Genomic DNA, 19,882 nt, shown 5'->3' with positions numbered 1-19,882 from the left:
ATAAGACAATACCAAACATTTTTTCCAGTAAACACTTGAGAGTGTTTCTCTCCATCATTCAGTCCTAAAAGAAACAGAATTCCAAATGTCATAGTTTGAGTTTCACATTCTGCAAACGGCCACCTCCTGTGGGAGTGAAACATCATGAAGCAGATTAGATACGGTTTCCCCTTTTGTGCAATGTTAGGAAACCTCTCATTTCACACATTATTATCACCCAAAAATAATGTGTTAGTCCAAAACATGCTTGATTAGTCATCGTTTTAAATCATGCAGTTGCACTGATCAGGTGCAGACATACACTCACTCACACTCACACTGTCAGGTTGTAAAGTCAGGTTTGGTCAGGTTCACCGCAGAGTCAGTCATTGACAGTGCCTTCCCAAGTTACCCTGTCGGTCAGTTGGTCTCAGTCTTTTTGGCCATGTGTCTTGCTCTGCAGAGACTTTGATGTTCCAGCACAGGCCAGCATCCTCCGTCTATACAGATCTGTGTATATGGAGCGCCATCATTTATTAATTCACAATTACAACTATAATGTTCAAGATATCTCCAACCCCTCCTTGCAGTTTCCCACATTCCCTGAAAAGTGTCTAGCCAAAAAAATGTCACTTCCTTATTGTACTATTACTATTACTGCAATTCATTTACACCTAATTAGTATTAAAATGACTAATATATCTATTTCAGAAACATGTGTACATCACTATCTTGTGTCAAAACATTACTAGGATCTGTAAAGATCTGCTATGTATTCCATAACTCATTCTATCAATTTATCTTCAATTCTGGTGCACTTAAAGAACAATGTTACCCTCTTTAACAGTGCGTGGAACTCTGGGTGTCTGAACATGAAACCAGTACCTCAAATTGAAATACTATATTTTGTTTAGAACCAGCTTTCCCTTCAACATGACCTATATAAATAAATATTTATCTGATCTTATAGAGCTGTTACTAAAACTCTCCCTTTGAACTGATCAATACTGTAACAAATTAAAACACTACCAAATTCACACACGAATAAAAAGTCCAGTGCATACTTCCTTCATGCCCCCCCCCTTTTTTTATCAGTGTGTATTAGACTGATTTTCCACTTCCCTTTAATAGTTCCCCTCTTTTCCGCTATTTTTATTTACCACTTGACTAATTTATGGTCCATACATCTTCTTATCTTCACTTATTTATCAAGTCAATTCAAGTTCTTTACAATACATTAGTAGATACCTTGTGGAGTCTTCACAATAACTAATCCCCTCTAGGATATGAAATCCATTAATCTTCAAGCAGATACTATGTCCTTATTTATGTTTTGTTCACGATAACAATGGTATAACAACCACATGTCATCAATTCTGGTCCACCTAAAAACCAATGTTAAACTCTTTAGCAGTGTGTGGAACCCTGGATGTCCGAACATGCAACCATTACTCCCTCCTTTATCAAGGATTTAAAAACAGAAGTCATTTCATATTTCCTATGGTAATAACTAACTAGGCCGCATTTCCAAATCTCCTCGCGTTCCTACACAAGCTGTTATCTTACATGAAGGGAATCCAGAGCATACACTTAACCGTTAAACAATAATCCACTTTAATGGTAATATACAATGCAATACAATCAAATACATTACCATACACAACCATATCGTATCATATGTGTAATGTCAGGAGTTTGGCCTACTCCTGGCTCCTGCCCACAGGCCGCCAGACCTCCAGTCCCAGCGGCACGAGGAGAGAGAGAGCGAACACAGCGGGGTTCCTGTCTAAATACCTCGCTGACCAAAGGAGGAGTTATCTGCGCCTCCCTTCCAGACCAGTGATTGGCTGCCCAAATTAGTATCAACAGCTCACATCTTAAGTCCCCAATCCCAGTGGCTCAGCTTCCTTATCACAGGGATCTGAGATGACTGTATGTCAACTCCACACCTTCCCCTCTTCCTTTGTCCTCACAAAACCAAATGTTCACAGGCCCCAAAAACAGTTCACAGTTTTCTTACTCAAATCATTTTCAAGCTTCTTCACAGTTTGCATGAATACATACAAATATTTCCTTACACTCCATACATTTTTATTATCGATATAGTTAGATTCCACCTTCATGATTATGGATCTGTGAGTGAATTGTTTTCTAACACGACCCTTTTATTTATATTAGGTCTTAAAGTTTGGGCATAAATTAGGGCGTGGTCACATTGAGTGACGGCTCTGTCAAGTGCCTGCCGCTGTTAGCTTCTTGTCTCTCTGCTAGCTGCTCCGTGAAGCTAGCTACAGGGACTCTGCCTACTCAGCTCATCCAGGAAACTTGTAGCCGGCCGTGGTTGTTTGTTCTTCATGCTTATATATATCGGACTATTGTGACTCGCTCTGCGGTTAAAACAGACGGTGCATGAATGTGGTAAGTAAAATTTGAGTGCTTTATTTATGTGTTAATGATTTTAATCAGCTACGTAATGAATGGTAAGGCTTGAGTTAGCATGTAAGCTAGTGGTAGCTACATCGGTGCTAACGATGCTAATCGTAGCCTCCAAGTTAAAATCATAGACTGTATATATAAAGGTTAAAACGAAATAGACAAGTGTTAAGCGTTAAGTGGGATAATACTGTTGAACAAACGGCTTCTGTTTGAGGTTGATAAAATAAGGTTACATCCTTGTAACTTAGAGATATGTTATTATGTAGGTAGAACTGTATGCATCTAAGGTTCATTTAAATTGGCTATGCTCAAGTATGTAGACAAGCTAATGTCGAAGTAGTGTATGTGAAATCAACCTCACAATAAGATGTGTGTATATTACAATTATTAATGTCATATTTCAAGATGATTACTTAGATATTACAATATGGTTGATTGAGCTGGAGTTCATTATCGAGCTTACACGTTAACGTCACAGTCATCTGAAGAACGAACCCAAACCTTATTGTTTTTATTAATTGCATTACCAAATGGGTATCAAATAAACAGTAAGCATTGGTAACACAACTTCCAAAGTTACAGTAAAATAAAAGGACCCTGACTCGGACAATACACAATCCAACATGTTCAACAGAAGAGAATCAGTTATATTGTTTGTACACATGGTACTTTACATATAAATATGTTTGTTTAAGGTGTCCAGGTGATGCAGACAGGCTGGACCAGAGAGTGAGAGACAGAACTGGACTCCTCACAGCAGTGAACTTCAGCTCAGGTACAAAGACTCTTTTTTCATACTGTACAAAGAATCAAGAAAGATATTGGTTTAAATGAATTGTAGTAGTATTGACTTGAATACATTGATATACATTCATTAAACAATACTAAATACTAGATCACCTACACATCAGTTAAGTTGAGGGTTTATTCCATGCAAAAAGTTACATTTAGATATTTAGCAATATGACTTTGTCAGCTTTCTAATTTAATGTATTGAAGGCAAAGATATTTAACACAATGAGAACTGCTACTATTTATCTCTCAATATTGTCTGTAAAAACGTGGTAAAAGTTATTCTTTCAGTGAGACAACAGAGCAAGCTTCTACAGTTGCACTACGTTTTGTAACAGTTAAATATTATTTTGATAATAACACATATTTCAATGTTGATGAACTTCATACTGTTCATTCATAATCTGATTGTCTTTGTAGCTCACTGTTAAAAAAAACAAAAAACATTACAATTAGAAAATAATTATATCTACAGCCCCTAAACACACCGCTTTCATAAATAACACACTTGTTCTGCAATAATATGTTTTATGTTTCCTGTCATTTTTGTTAGGAAAGGACATGCCTGAAAGACACGACATGTTCTCCTTCTCTGAGGGTCAAGAAGAACATCCAAGAGGAACATTAAAAGCTGATGTTATGAGATTTTAAGACCAGTACAGGATATTCACTAAGAAACTACTTTTATTGTAAAAACAGTCAGCTGATCGAATGCAGCTATTTCCACATCTACACTCCATCCGCTGATTATTTCTATTTGCCTCACTTTATGAGCTTCACATCACTTGTGCCTTGTACCGCAGAGTTTGCAACGTCACAAATAAATGGGGCCAATCTTCAGTCAGATGTGAATGTGTAATCTAACATTTTCAGTAAGAATAATGGACAAAAGGAGTGCAAATACAAATACAATTTATTGAAATGTGAACCAAAAGTTAATCAAATGTTTTAAATAAAAAGCACATATGGACAGAAGGTGTAAACCTATTAAATGTATAAGTAAACACATTTAGTCAAATAAAGTGACAGACTAGGCCTGTGCAGTTGGTATCAGCTTTGCCCAGCATGGGCTCCTCCATCAGCCCTGGTCCTTCTCGCAGAGGAAAGACCCTCAGTCCTCTCCAAACCAACAGACAGACAGGACGTCCATCACACGGAGGTTTCTCCCTGAAGTCTCTGCAGCCCTCTGGACACCACGCTGTCTCAATCCGTCCACACTGAATATGAGAGGGGGAAAATGAAAATAATAAATGCTTTAGACAATAAGAAACATAAAGTTGACTTCCAGACTTCCAGAAGTCCAGTTGCTCAGTTTTTTTAGATTGTCAATACTATTACTGTATAACTAATATCTCAGGTTAAGAGGCACATTGAAATAAAGATTGGTCTTTAAATACATGTTGTCTTTTGAATTGTTTGTCTAAAGTCAAGGATCTAGAACTGGTACTTAGTTTGAATAATACAGTCTGGTTATTATGCTGTTTGGAGGAGGCCTCACAGGTAAGAGCACTAACTAGCTAACATCACATGTACCTTAGCTTGACTTACATGTATAGTTAAGTGATATCAAAATATAAATAACTAATGTCATGCAAACATTAATATATGCTTGATTCCAGTGTTGAATTTAGCACAATTGCATACAAACGTTAAGGGGTTTTAAGATTCTGAAGTATTATGCTAAAAACTCAATAACTTAGATTATTATTTATAGTGTTGCTGAATAGTTTCAAGGCCGCTTACCTTAGAAACGTAAAATGCGACGGCAGCGTGCAGATGGGGACCATGTTAGCTTAGCTTGGTAGCTTCAGCTAGCTCTAGAACTTCCAGCTATGTGGCAGCAGGTCCCGCCTCGGCTCCGCCTCTTTGCCCTTATTTGGAGAAGGCAGGAGTTGAACTCTGACGTCACTGTTGAGCCGTTAGTGGCCGACTCCGCCTACTAAGGGCTTCACGGCAACTCTGCAGAATCCTATGGGTGACGTCACGGACCCTACGTCCATTTATATATACAGTCTATGGGAACAATACATACCAGCCGCTGTGAGAAAGTAGAGAGGAAGGTCCCACCTTGCCCAGCGATCATAGAGGGGGAACAGCAGCTCTCTGCGTGTCAGACAGGTAGGAGAGCGCCCAGCTGGATCCCTGACGCCACTCACTCTGACCAGGCACTCCGTACAAAGTGTGTCAGAGGAAAAAGGAACATCCCTCCTATAAGAGGGAAAAAGGGCCGCTCTCCGCGTGCCGAGAGGCAGGAGAGCTGGGGTGGTGGTCCGTGAATCCCTCCACCTTAGTGAAGGGAACAAAGGTGGCCACCGGAGCCCTCAGGGTCCTCGGGTTCGCCGCCGCCCCCTCCTGGTACCTCCTAATTGCGGGGAAGCGCGGCCAGACCGGATCACTCCTGCCCGTCTGAACCCGGGAAAAAACTCCAGCCATGTCATCCAGAGCCACCCTCTCCCGACCTAGGGGAACGGGGAGACCTCTGCAGGCTGCCGCCTTGCCGATGATCTCCGGCAGCTCCACCATGATGCCCCCTAACGCCGGCAGCACCGTGGCAACGGAGAAGGGGACCACGTGCTCGTCCGCCACACCCGCACCCTGCTCCGACTCCCCCGTCCGGGGGAGAGGGGGGAGGGGAGAGCCGCATGGTGACCCATGGAGGGAGACGGGGTAGGAGTCGTCCGACTCCTGCCCAGCACTCGGCTCCAGAGACATGCTGCCGTCCCTGTGCTCCTGGACAGGCCAATCGTCCTCCTCGGCCGCAGCAGCTAGAGCGTCCGCTCTTCGCTTCCTGTCGGCTGATGGGAGACGGGCACAATGCGAGCAAGCGACCTGCTGGCTGAGAGCTGCGTCCGCGTGCTCTGGCCCCAGGCAGGATTCGCACATTGCGTGCTGGTCATAGCTCATGATATATCCCTTGCGGGTGGGCGTGGACTACAAGTGTTTCAGTGCTGTGCGGGGGCGCAGGGGTATTACCCAATAGGGATAGCCTTAGAGGGCGAAGCCATATACCAGGGGTGGGGAACTTTTTTCCTCTCAAGGGCCATTTCAATTTTTTCAACATCCTCCGGGGGCCATACAAATGATTGACCTCTGCTTACAAATACTAAAATCACAGCCCATTAATTTCGCCTTTCTTTCATGCTGTGCAAAGAAAAAGCAACCTCTTAATCCAGATATCTCACCATGACTCGCGCATGCACATGCACGGTGTGGCAAGACCACCAAAACAGAAAGATATGGACACAAGATGTGTGCCAATGTATTGAGTTTCCTATCCACGTGGACATGATTTAAGTGTGGGGGGGGGTGGTCCTCACCTCCTCTCGGGGGGTTTGGGGGCATGCTCCCCCAGGAAGATTTGTTTTTAAATATTGAAGTTAAAAGCATCAATCTGGTGCACTTTGAGAGCAACATTAGGAGATCTATGGATACATCTCTCAACACCCATATGAAACAGAACTGCAAGCAGATTTAATTTTTCTTTATGGATATTTTACAAATCACTCCCCTTTCAAACTGTATTCTTGTTTATTAATAACAACTTTTTGTTACTGTCATATAGTATTTTACACCTGTTTACTTTATTCTCTTGTTTTTGTATAACTATAATGATCATATAAAGATGTGCCTTTACCTCACTGGTTGGAGAAAAAGCTTCTTATATTCGTTAGCATAGCTAGCTAACCAGATGCTAATAACATCAAAATTATTGACTGTATGATCAGTATGACAGATGAACAGATCACCACTGGGCTTACAACTAAAGACACACCCACGCAAAAACTGCGGCATGTGTACGGCTCCTTATGAGTACTGCAGTTTCTGAAGTGCCGACGGGGTTCTGGTGCTCTCCGTTAGAACTGCACCCCTATCGGACGAGACATATACCACGTGATGACAGGTTAGGCTCGTGTTGTGTTCAAGGACCCTGACCGTGGCCAGGAAAAACAGGCACGAGACATATACTTGTTTAATTTTTGGCAGTCTAGATGTCTTTCATTTTTGCGTGTGTTTATAAATTACCTCGAGGGCCGTACCAAATGGTCTCGCGGGCCATATACGGCGATTAATCGTGATTAACTATGGACATCATGCGATTAATCGCGATTAAATATTGTAATCGACTGACAACCCTAATTTGAACATTTTATTTGAAAATTGCTTCAACACTGCTGTTTTATGATCTGCCTCAGTGTCTGCATTCACTCAAAGCAGATGAGCACAAATCACCTAAACTGAAATGTAAAGCAGAAGATTCAATTTATTATATCATCTTTTTTTTGTTATGTTTTACAGCAGCTGCATCCCTGAAAGATTATTTGTAGGATGCCAACTTCCACAGTGATGCCTTAATTAAAACAACTTACAAGTCATCATATTTTTATTTTTATAAAAACACAACAGAGCTGTATTAAACATTAATAATTTAGAATTGTCAAGTTTAATCAAAACCCTTGTAAAGTTTAATAATATAAGAAACGTGTGCCCAAGCACTCTCAGCCAATCATTTGCCCATTACAATCATCCCATATTCTGTAACTGCTGTAATTTCCGTATTGGCTGATGTCTACATGATATCAGAACTAGTCTGACACACTGAAACACTAACACGATATACTGTAGATGTACCGTGAGATTGGACAGTTTCATGCTTGTTTGTTGCTCAGCTGGAATTCTCCTCACTTCTTCTTTCGCTCCTTTTCTCCTATTTCTATTTACAATAATGCTCTCTAGTAGTACTTTTCAACATCAGGAAATCATTCTTAAATGCAAAGCTTTATGGTCATAATTCCAAGGGATCATGGCATCTAAAAAAACATAGAAATATTGGCATTTGGGAAAACTTTGAAAAGAAAATGCCTCTTTGAGTCACTTCAGTAACTTCTTAAGTCCATCATGCTTATCCAACGTTACAGGTACTGATATTTGATTTGTTTTGACACCTGTCTTCCTTGTTTGCTTTGCTTTCATAGTTTCTATCTGTCAAAAGAATACTGTCTCTTTTTTTTACTCGTTGGCCAGATTATACTGTAAGAAAACCTGTTCATGTTTAGATTCATATGTAAGAAAAACCACTTTTTCCCTGTTACTCTTACTGTATCTAAATATCTTTATGGATTTATGGAGTACCTATTCAACATGCTCAAAGATAAACACATATGGCTCCCCACTGTTGTGTTTTTCCACTTTGTTCTCTCTCTGTTTATTTGTCTCTGTCCCTCTGTCCATCACTGTCTGTTGTTACCACCATCTTGGCATCTGCCGGAGCAGAGAAAGTCTCTCTGGTGCTTTTGATTGGGCTTTCAGAGATTGGAATGTGCCTGCCTGACTCAAATGGCTTCATTAGAGAGTGATAATCTCAGAGGGGGTTGCCACAAAAGCAGCCTGATGCGATGATTTGTCAGGGCCATTTAGACAAAGATAAAACGTGTTGAATAGTTAACACGAGAAATAAAAAATGGCACAATAGGAATAGAAGATGAGTTCTGGCTGGGGATTCTGGGTAGTGTAGTGTCTTCTGCCATCCTTTACTCCGAAAAAATATTTGTTTCTCCGAATCGAAGGGGAAAAATACAAAAGCATTGCACACAATTTAAACCAATCAATGTTGTGTAATTAACAAGGATAATCTGGTGTTTTTTAGTCGATGAGTAGTGCAGATATCACTGTAAAATCAATCGACAGTAAGGGGAATACTTACTTCCGGGTGTACAATTCTCCGTTATCCAATGAGAATGGACGCTCACATTGCCTTTAAAGGCAGTCAACACAAACAAATGCCTTGCTTCCATGAGCATCAAATCCCGCCGCAGAACGGACGGCAACAAAAGTCCTACATTATTCAATTAAAATAAAGAAGTAAAAACAATAAGTGTGGCTTGATATTGAGTAAGAAAAAGGTTGATAAACGCTGTGAGAATGGATCTGCGGGTAGCATTCGCTCGTCATCTCAAGTCGTCTACAACATACGTTTAGGGAGCTATATAGAAGCCTATGGACATCCCGGAAATTTGAAAATGTACGCTAAGGGCCCCCCCTTGCGTTGGAAAAAGCCGACACAGGGGACTTGACATAACGTCAACATAGGCCGACCTGGGAGTGAGGATGTGTTGGTTTTAAGACTGCAAGTTTAGTTCAGTGGCAGTTGTGCTTTTAGCGATGGCAAAAAAAGAGGGCGATGTACTAGAAAGGCTTGAATCCAAGCCATAACACTTGGTCCCTGCACTAGATGCACTGCGGAGATCTGAAATGTCACTGTGTGTGTGTGTTTGTGTGTGCGTGTGTTTGTGTTGATCTCGCAGCTTTATCTGTGTGGCATTTTCTGCTTTCAGAAGCAACCACAGCACTAGCACCATCTGATGACCCTCCAAAAGGCTCGAATATTGAGGGGAACACACGTAACCTTAACTTGAATTAGGAAAGCTGGGATTTGTAGGATGACATACAGGGATTTGTCACCTTTGCTAACACCGGCCGTTATTTTGAGCGCTTTATCTTAATAGTGTCGTAGGAGCTCGGATTTGATTCCTCTTTTTTTGGCTTGTCTGTGAGCACTGGTTTGCAGGTAATGAACGGATCTCAAATCTGACTGTTTAATACAGAAGATACTACATATTCACAGTTGTCTGGCATCAGTCTGTGGCTGCAACTTTGCAGTCTTTTCCACTTCGGCAATGCGTGGATAGAGGTTGGCATTTAGGTGCCAGCAGCCAAACAGACGTACGACTGCAAGTACTCGACGCCCACCACTATCTCAACTAGGGTTCTTCAGGGAGTGAATATTGAAAATGTCACCTGGAAATTATATGTAAATATTGAAACTATTGAGATTTTAGCATTTTTAATATCGTCTATCTCATAAAGACAGTTATCTACAGGTCTCATCGGAAACAAATGTATGGTAGTGTCATTGTACTGTAACTCTTTTTACATACACGCCACACATAAATATATACTTCTACTATAATGCATAAGGAGCTAACAATGTAAGGAAACGGTTAGCAACAAGTAAAGGCTCATGCTCATTACTGAATTATTTGCGATGGAATAGCAGTAAAATTCAATCAGCGTTGCTCTTTGCAGCCGATTCTGTTTTTTCTTTTTACTCTTAATGATTCATCTGTCCAGCAATACTTTTCTCGACTTAGTATAACTGGCAATTCCCTTTTCGTTATAAGGGCTGTGGTTTGACAGTCTCCGGAGTGAGACGGCTCATTTTCAGCACACTGTATAATGTATGTGCTCTTTATTGTATAGCTAGCAATGTATAAAAGGTGAGGAGATCACTGTTGGTTTAAAAAAACGTTCCATCTTTTATGAATTTAATGGAGAGCATTTAAAATTCTCTCTGAATATAAATTAGTGTATGTGTGTGTGAATGTGTGTGTAAATGTGATAATTGGGAGGCAGAGTGACGTTAGGGCACACAAAGGAGTAACCCATGTCGTACCAAGTGCAACCGATGGATAGAAGTGAACTTATTAGCGCTGACGTACCTTTATTCTCCCTTCCTTTCACTGAAAAGAGCAACAGCAAGGCAATAAGACAGGGTGTGCCGTGTGCGACTGTCTCCCTGTCTCCAAATCACAATGGTCTGTTAGACTCTGTCTGGGTTTCCATACACTGTAAAATGAATATGTGAATTCAGTATCTGAAGCAATTGAGAAAAAGGTGAATCTGAATGAAAAACCATGGAGTTGACAGATTAAACTATATATAATTAGATAGATGCTGACCGTTATTAAATGAAATATAAAACACCTGTATTTGCATAACCATCAGGAACTGATTTGTTTAAATACTTGGCACATGTTTTTGTTTCAATTTTTGGGTTTTATCAAATATGGCCTCACATGAGTAGACCACAAAATGAGAACAACATCTTGCCTTGACTTTCTGAAGGCTGTATCTGTACTCTGCCGTCAGGAAGCCAATGTCTTCACTTCAGTAGAGGTGATTGAAACCCACCGCTTGCATTTTACATTTCGCAGCATAACAAACATCAGTTTAGGACTTGCTTGATGTTTGAATTATTATATGTAAACCTTAAAATATGTATTTGCCTAATCGCTTAGTCGGTTTAATTGACAGATTTGTACAACAGACTTTCCACAAAGAATCATGCAAAAGCCCCCTTTTATGTGTTGACCAGAGATGTGAGCATACATAATAATATTATTGCTTTCAACTAACCTAATACAGTTATGTGAAATCTGTTGACATAATAGCTTAAATTCAACGTTTCAGTTTTTTTTTTTAATGTACATTTTCTTGAATGAATTATCATTCAGCATCAAAAGAATATGTAATTTTTGACTACGACTCAAACAAGTGTTTCAAAGGTGCAGCCCTGTTGGTTTGGGTTTAAATTACTTCTTTGTAAAGGTTAGGGGATGTTTCATTGTCATGGAAATAAAGACTTGCTAATCCTAATGGAATATGGTCAGTTGGAATAACCCAAGCTTGACTGTTGGTTAGAAACGGGAAACAAAGAGTGGTCTCAGGCTGCGGCCACACGAGGATGAAAACGGCTAAACGCATAGGATTAACGCATACACAATCGCAAAAAAGCTTCCGTCCACACGCAATAGTTATCCGGATAGTGTCTGTCCACACGAGACCGCTCCGTTTAGCTCCAACCGCTGGAGAAGCTGCAGTACATATGCAGGAGCCTGTACGTGGCGCTGTAACTTCCTCCACAAAAGCAGCGAAGAAGCATGGTTGTCATGGTTGCCCTTCTGTTTATTCTCCGCGGTGGGGGCCGAGGGAACCGGGCAGAGTTTTTCGCCAGTCAACGTGTATTAAAGTTTAAATCTTCCGGACAAAATTATAAAAGTGCCGGTCAAAGGTCTTCTTTGTTATTTATTGAGCTTTAAAACAAATGAATAACGACTCTATATATATAATAATAAAATACACGGAGCCTCTCTTTTTCCTCCCTCTCTTCGGACAGCGTCAGTGTCTGTCTCATGCAGCAGCTGATCCAGTAATGAGTGACCCGGCCGACAGTAAAAATAAACATATTTATAACTAGTTTAGGGAGTTTGAGAGGTAATTAAAATAGCTAAGGGTGATGATCTGACTTGAAGTGTGTGTTTTGCTGCAGCGGGAGGAGCTGCAGGTGAGCAGAGCTGCGTGTCTCCGTCCTGTCATATTAGACTTCACTCGCGTTTAGGTCCATATCAAGAGAAAGATAAATAATCTGAATTCAGGGTGCAGTTTACTTTGACGCGGGGGTGAGCAGCAGAGGTGGGGAGAGGCGGGGCTATTGCCTCATCATTATCAGAAAATGATCGTATAGGGCGTACACACGGAGCCGTTGGACCCCCCAGAGCGTTGCGTATGCCGTTCTATCCACCTTGGGACCCGTTATCGTTTCCTCAGTCGTTTAGTGCCGTATTCGGTCGTCCTCGTGTGGCCGAACGGTCTATATGACACTAAACAGTAACGCAAACGACCGTTTTCGTCCTCGTGTGGCCGCAGCCTCAGGCTTTAAAAATGGAAACCTGTTTGATTGACCCATCCAGCCACCATCATGTCCAGGGCTATAGAGGTCACTTGAACGTTAACACAATGTTGTGTTAGTACATTTGCTGAAACAAGTGATCCTGTAATTTTCCTTGGGAAGACAGTCTTAACAAGGGATGACCCAGGACCACCCGTAATGATGAACCCGTACTGCGTCTCCCTGCTTCAGCAGTACCGAACGGTCTCCAGTCCAAAGTGAGAGAAGATTAGATGTGACATCTGGCAGGAAGCAGGGATATCGTCCCCTGAGGTGAAGATGGGCTGTTGTGTGGAAGAATGCCAGCCTCTCCCCCATAGTGTTAGATTGCCCTTGATCCCCATATTTCTGCACAGCAATAGACAGTATGACAAGTTAAGTGAGCAGTTGGTCTTAATTGGATCCTTTTCAGTGTGTCTGTGTTGAAGTACCTTGTGCTTATAAAAAGTCCAACAGTAGAGTAAAAAGATGTTGACTTGTCACTAATATTTGTTTCATTGGTGGTGTGCTGAGATAAAGGATACTTCCCGGGTACACCTGGCTGTCAATCATGCCTTGTATTTTTTTAAGGCTCTTTTTTTCTTCCCCAAAAGAGTAAACTTTAATGGATATTTTGGCCAAACCAACATTTTTTTCTCTTCTTTCCCTCATGACTCCGTTTAAGATGACATATCACAAATTCAGTTACTTGTACTGCTGCCGGCACACTTCATCATTTTAATTGTCGGAAAGAATGGAGGAAATGGTGAGAAGAGAATGAAGGGAAAAAGTGTTGGATTAAAAAGAGTAAAACCTAACTGTGTCTGCAATCGCTCCCTTCTTTTTTCAGGCTACAATTCTCACCATATTATGCATATTAACAGTCAATAGTCTATTATATGATGAGATTCAAGACTCTATCATGAATCATTATATTGTGTAACCTTAGGAGTGGCAGCAAACCATTACATTATTCTATTTTTTAGGGGGCTTTTTTAAAATATCTGAATGTAAGTATGTAAGTATACTACACTTGGAAAGCAATGAAATGGGCAATGGTTCTGGACAAAGTGCTGTAGCTGTCCATTGCTGAAATGAGCCTTTGTATGTTGGGATATAATACAAAATAGTTTTACCTAAGGCAACGTTTCTGCTCCAAAACAAGCGGACATGATTTCAAACCATAATTAAAGTCGAAACAACATGAGAAGGAGGTTGGTGACCAATAGTCTGAAATGGTCTTAACCTTTATATTTGAAATTCTAATCATGTCATGAATCTGAACATTCAATCGATTTTTTCAGACTGCTGTTTCTTTTCTGTGTGAAATGTCATCACAACTACATGTTCTGTTTTCTGAGGAAATCAGAACAATATCACACTTGAGTGCATTGTAGCTATTAATGGTTCAGAAATCTCTCTTTGAATATCAAAGGTCTTTTAGTCTTAGTTAGGCCTGTTTATTCTTCTTTATATATAACTCTATGTGAGTATACATTCAAATAATAATAAATACCTCTACTTTACATTCCTTTGCTTAGAGATAACTGATATTTATGTTACATTTAGTATTGCAATTTATTAATGATAATACCTGCAGTCAGGTTCACGTATTTCTTTTATTCTATTGCACTAGATATCTGGTTTTCCCATGATGCTTTGGTCCACAGAAGCTGAAACCTGTTGGCCCGCAAAGGCATTGACTGTCTAACACACTCTGTGATAAGAGAAGGATCAGAAGAGATTAGACAAGCGGAGGGGATAAAGATAGAGCTAAAGACAGGCTTTGTTTTTGGCCCCCTTATGAGCCAGGGCTCCTGCTAATTACCAAGCTCTCTGGTCCTTGCTAAATGTGTTTGAAATCCACTGGATGCAGATCATTTAGCTGGAAATGTGTTACATGACAAAGTCACGCTGAAGGACAACCACTAAAAAAGGCCTTCTCTCTACTCCCCCCCCCCCCTTGCTTTCTCTGTCAGGAACACTTTTGAAATAAAATTCCCCCAAATGATTCATTCCACAGCGTTTGTCTTTGTTGTTTGTCGAGATTGAAGCTTAGGGGATGTATGAGCCACCTATTGTGATAAGCTATAGACAAAACTGAGACAGGCCAATGGCGGACGTGTCAGACAGGCCTGTGTTTCACTGTTGCCAAAATAATTGCTTTTAGCCTTCAGTTTAGGGATGTGAGCTTTTAAATATCCTTCACACATCATCATAGCAAAGTAGAAAAATGTTTTATAGCCACAGGCTGGGTGTGTCTGTCCATGCATTTCAAGTTTTCTCCCTGCAAAGCAGCATCCTAAATTTGAAATTGATTGCAGCGCTTCATATGAATATTGATTTACTGGCTTGGATACATTGATCCTGGGCTAAGATGCGCCTCCTCTGAGAATGTTTGAGTAAAGTGAAAACAAGGTGAAGAGAGAGACTCCTTGTCGTTCTATTTGCATTTCAATTATAAATTGCATCATTGCACTGAGTGACAAAACAACTCTCTCTCCCTCCTTTCTCTCCTCTTTGATCCAGCTCCACTCACTTCATTAGAAAGAAGCTTCATGCAGGGCAGAAAATAAACAGGCAGGGTAATCATCAGCTTTATTTAAAGAGACTCTTGGTCCATCTTTTTAAAAGACACACAACACTCAACTATAAATTAAAAAAGGCAGTTATACCAATGTTTCCACAGAGGTGACTGGTATCGTACAGCACTGAGACACGGTAAGTATAACACGAGTGAATCAAGGTGAGAGGAGCTTTACTTTAGTGGGTGCATGCAAACATTGTTGCACAGATATTTTCAGCAGCTCAGTACAGAGAAAGGAAGAAATCAAATGCCACCAAAGAGTTTTATTTTGATGGTTAGAGAGACTTTGCTGTGTTGCAGTGGGCGCATGTGTTAGAGAAGAAAACGCAGAGGGAGAGCGAGCTGTGGACTTGCTGCAGTCAGTACCATTTTGTCCTTTAGAAAGCACTTTTCTGTTGTTATCTGGCTACCCATTGTGGTTTGATGTCTGCCTCAGAGTACAGCATTTTTCATGTCTCAAATGTTCACAGTAGATTTGGCCCACTCCGGGTTTCTGTGTGTGTTTGTGACTTCTGTAGAAGTGTTAGTGTGTTTTTTCACACAAGACGATTAATTGATCGCATTGGTTTGTGTGAGGACAAATGGTGATGGTGCGTACTGAAAGGCTTTAGATGTGGAATGCTCCAGCATACTGTATAGCAACATATATATAGCAATATTTAAGGGTAGTGTGTGTAACCACGTGCAAAACTATGACCAAGTTTTTAGAGCCGACGAGCCCCTTATCTTTCTTGCCGGCCAATCTTATCGAGAGTAACATTGTTTTTTTCAAGCTGAGTGTGCAAAATATCAAAAGAAGATATGCAGAAGATTGACTTGCATGAGTAATATGCAGGGCCGCCTTAATGCACGGGCTGACCCGGGCTGAAGCCCAGGGGCCTACGGAGATCAGGGGCCTATCATGAGCCAATACAACAACAAAAAAAGTTTTTTATTTCAGATGTTTTAAAAAAAAAGATTAAATAAACAAAGTGTTGGCTTTCAGAATATGAAACTTTTATTTCCAAAATCACACGATAAATACATTTTTGAAGCTTGTAAAGGGAAGAAGACAGCTCTCCCTCGCCACTCTGCTGTTCTGCTGTTCCCCTCCCTCCGCTGAAATTATGAATGTAAGGCGTATAGTAATCATAGATAACACGGCAGGGTCCATTACAGTTTGTTTTCATCTGGTTTCAAATAAACAAAGTCTTGGCTTTCAGAATATTAAACTTGTTTCGGCAAATTCAGATGATAAATACAGCTTTGAAGCTTGTAACGGCATAATTACAAGCGGAGAACGGAGTAACTTAACGTCACAGCAGGCATAACAACAGCCGGTGTTTCTCGTGACGTGTTTTCCCCGGGAAACAAACACAATACACACACACGCAAAAATACACAAACACACACACGTATACACACACACTCGCGAGCTTCCCCCAGACCAGTAATCCAAACGAAAATATCTTCCCTCCGTAGTATTTTGATCATTTGCTCCGCTAATCAATCAGACCAATGGATTCCAGAGATTTTTCTCAAACATGATGACTCCGAAACAGTCAGTGGGCACCACTTAACAGCCAATCAGAATGAGAATATGTTTCACATGTGACTTATTCAAATTGCGAGTGATTGAGTGACAGATGAAGGTTGTTTAGGAGAAAATGTCGGAGAAGAGAAAGTTTGAGAGTGGCGCTCGGGAAAGGAAATTGTTGAGGGAAAAGGAGTTTCGAGACAAGCAGCTATTACAAAAAATGCCGAAGCTTACAGGTTATTTTAAACCTGTAGGCCAGGATGAGGAGGAAGGACAGATGAGTTCTATACCGAGCGGCAGCGGGGCCTCGGAACCAAGTAGGCCGTCTGGTTCTGATAGCGATGGAGTAGCGGGAGAGGAAAAACAGACAGGAGGGACATTATCTGTTGGAGGAGATGGAGAGGACGACGAGGACTTGCTACGTGAGGGAGCCAACGGCAACCGGACAAATACATGAGGGAGGCCCGATACATCAGTCATCTGGAGGAGAGGACCAGGCGCGCGTAGAGCAGAGCGATCACAGAGCCTGCCGAGGAAATGACTTTGATTTGTTGTTTAAATAGGGGGCCTTAAATAGGGGGCCTGCCATCAGCCCCAGGGCCTGATGGCAGGTTAAGGCGGGCTTGGTAATATGCTTTACCAAGAATGGACATCTGTTAAGTAGGGAGGTATTTCTGAAGTATGTAAACCAGATCATGTATTTACTGAGATATTCATTCACAGATTGCAGATTAGTCCCAACATATGGTAACTTTACACAGAAGTGTTCAACATGCTGACGGTAGAGATTGTTTTCATGTGGTGAACACTGTTGGGGCTGCCCTGTTGTTTGTCTAAGATGTAGACATGTTTAGGACTTTTACACTGAGACATCAAGTCTCACAGTAGCTGTTGAGCTCTCCGAAAATAAAAGCTTCAAGATCAGAAAGGATAGAGAGAAGGGGAGAGAGAAGGGGAGATGGTATTCTCTGCCATCATCCTACAGTACTGTCTTTTCACATCTTGAATAACATTAGGCTGAGACAGCTTCTAGCCACTGTAGGCCATTGATTGTATTAGAACAATGAAGGATGATGTAGCATAGAGAGCTGATTTTCTTCTCTCATGTCTCCAAGGTTTGACCATTTCGCTGTTCCCTGTGTGGCAGGCTTGTTTGATTAATTAAAAAAGCAATTGGGTAGACACACTGTTATGATGTACCTGTTGCAATACATAGAGTATGTATTTGGCCTTACTTGAATACTCTATGTTTTCAGAACTGCTCTCAGTCGTACGTCAAAGGTATATCAACAAGGTAAAATGATCTCTTAGAAATGTAGTCAATCAATATATTCAGTGCTTATCTCTAATTGTCCAGAATTAAATGTTATAATAACAGCCATATGTAATGCTGTGAGGTGCAGCAGCTAGGTTTACTACTATCAATAATTGTGGCTAAGCTATCTTTCTTTCTTTGTGTGTGACTTCCTAGGGTAATTTGCATTATCTCATCTGCAGAAATTCAAACTTTTCTCAATTGTGTATCTTCGAAAAGCAGGAAATGTGATCAAAATGAAAGCAATAAGAAAGAAACGTGGCACTGGCATGGTTGCCTGGTTTTTATAGCCCTTGTGACTAGTTTAAAGAGAGGCGGAGAAAATGGAGGAGGTTTAAAAAAGGGAGAAAAAGAGATAAAGAGAGGAGACCATCAGCGATAGAGGCATGGTGGTGCTGTTTCACCGGAGTTTGCACCGCGGTGTGAGGGCCCGTGTCTCTGCCAGCGCCTCTTAATCCATCACACCTCCTGCGGCCCTGGATCCGATACACTCCAGTGTCCCCCCCCCCCCCCCCCCGCCCAGATCGCGCTCAGCCCTGTCATGCATGTGTGCCCACTGCTCCCCGCATTCCCTTATCCCTGTTTTCATCCTCTCAGTGAGTGTCAGGCTACCAGCAGTGCCTCGGGCCAGACGGACAGACACTGTTTTACAGCAGACATGTTTTCAAACATGTTCCACATGCACACTTGCTCACAAGGATGTGTCTTTCACTCACACCTGAGGAGAAGTTATCGATTCCTCTGCCTGTTTTGCACAAGCGGCTCCTCGGATAGGTTTTCTCTCCATTAACATCAGAGACACCACAGTTCTACTTTCCTCTCTCATGTGTGCTGCCAAAGCTCCTGAAATCTATCTTATCTAAAAGTTGGAATCACTTCCGTCATTTGATCCCTGTGTGTGTGTGTGCTTATTTGACAGGCAGCGCGCCTCCAGCCAGCTTTGGATTTTTAGAAATGAAAGTCAGCTACTTCACTTGATCCCCTGGATGCTTCTGCACATGCTTCCTGTAAGCTTTCATTGGATATCCCGTCCACTTTTAATGCTGTCTGACCTTATAATAAACAGGCTTCATTAACCCTCTGTCAGATTTCTCTCCAGAGCGGGAGAAAAGAGGCTGGTGATGTCGGTAGGAGGGGGGGGGGGATTGTTAAAGTAAGCACAGGGTTGATTCTAAGCCGTGGAAGAGGGAGCCGGCGTGTGGGCTTTTTATTTACGCTCAGAAATGCGTCACACTGCAACGCTCAGCCTCAGCTTTTTGGCATGTTTTCAGTGTTTGTAGTGTTTCCCCTTTAAACTCTGCAGCCCATCTCTGTTCTTCACAGTTCCTCTCGCTGCTTATTGTCGCACAAGGTGACCCTCTACACTCCAGGATCCCTGCTGTGATCCCTTCCTTTTCTGCAGCAGCCAAATCGCACCGCTCCACCCCCTGTCGTCTCTGCACCGTGCCACCCATTTTCTTCTCCTCCCAGCAGGAGAAAGCAGCTCCCTAAGGGAGAGGCTTGTGGGAAATTCTCTGATGTTTCCCTTTCATTTTGCTAAGTTAAAGGGAAGTTAGATGGTGAAGCGTTGTGTGTGTGTGTGTGTGTGTGTGTGTGTGTGTGTGTGTGTGTGTGTGTGTGTGTGTGTGTGTGTGTGTGTGTGTGTGTGTGTGTGTGTGTGTGTGTGTTTGTGTGTGTTTGTAAGTGCGTGTGTGTTTCTTTTTGTTTTTTAATAATACATGTTTTTTCTCTTTTTGAGAGTCTCAGCAGAAGCTGTAATGAATTCCATATAAG

The 19,882-nt window shown here is 41.5% G+C and overlaps 1 protein-coding gene across 1 annotated transcript in view; it reads left to right on the top strand.

Moving 5' to 3' along the window:
• The first annotated feature begins 12,874 nt into the window (after positions 1-12,874).
• The window catches only part of spop (speckle type BTB/POZ protein), a 47,954-nt gene continuing 40,946 nt past the window's right edge, over positions 12,875-19,882 (top strand). Inside the window, 1 exon segment of the mRNA XM_071203887.1 lies at positions 12,875-12,930. Within this exon segment, the coding sequence (XP_071059988.1) occupies positions 12,875-12,930 (56 nt within the window).

Source organism: Pseudochaenichthys georgianus, chromosome 8, assembly GCF_902827115.2.
Source record: "Pseudochaenichthys georgianus chromosome 8, fPseGeo1.2, whole genome shotgun sequence".
Taxonomy (NCBI): domain Eukaryota; kingdom Metazoa; phylum Chordata; class Actinopteri; order Perciformes; family Channichthyidae; genus Pseudochaenichthys; species Pseudochaenichthys georgianus.
This window is presented reverse-complemented; position numbering and strand designations above follow the sequence as displayed.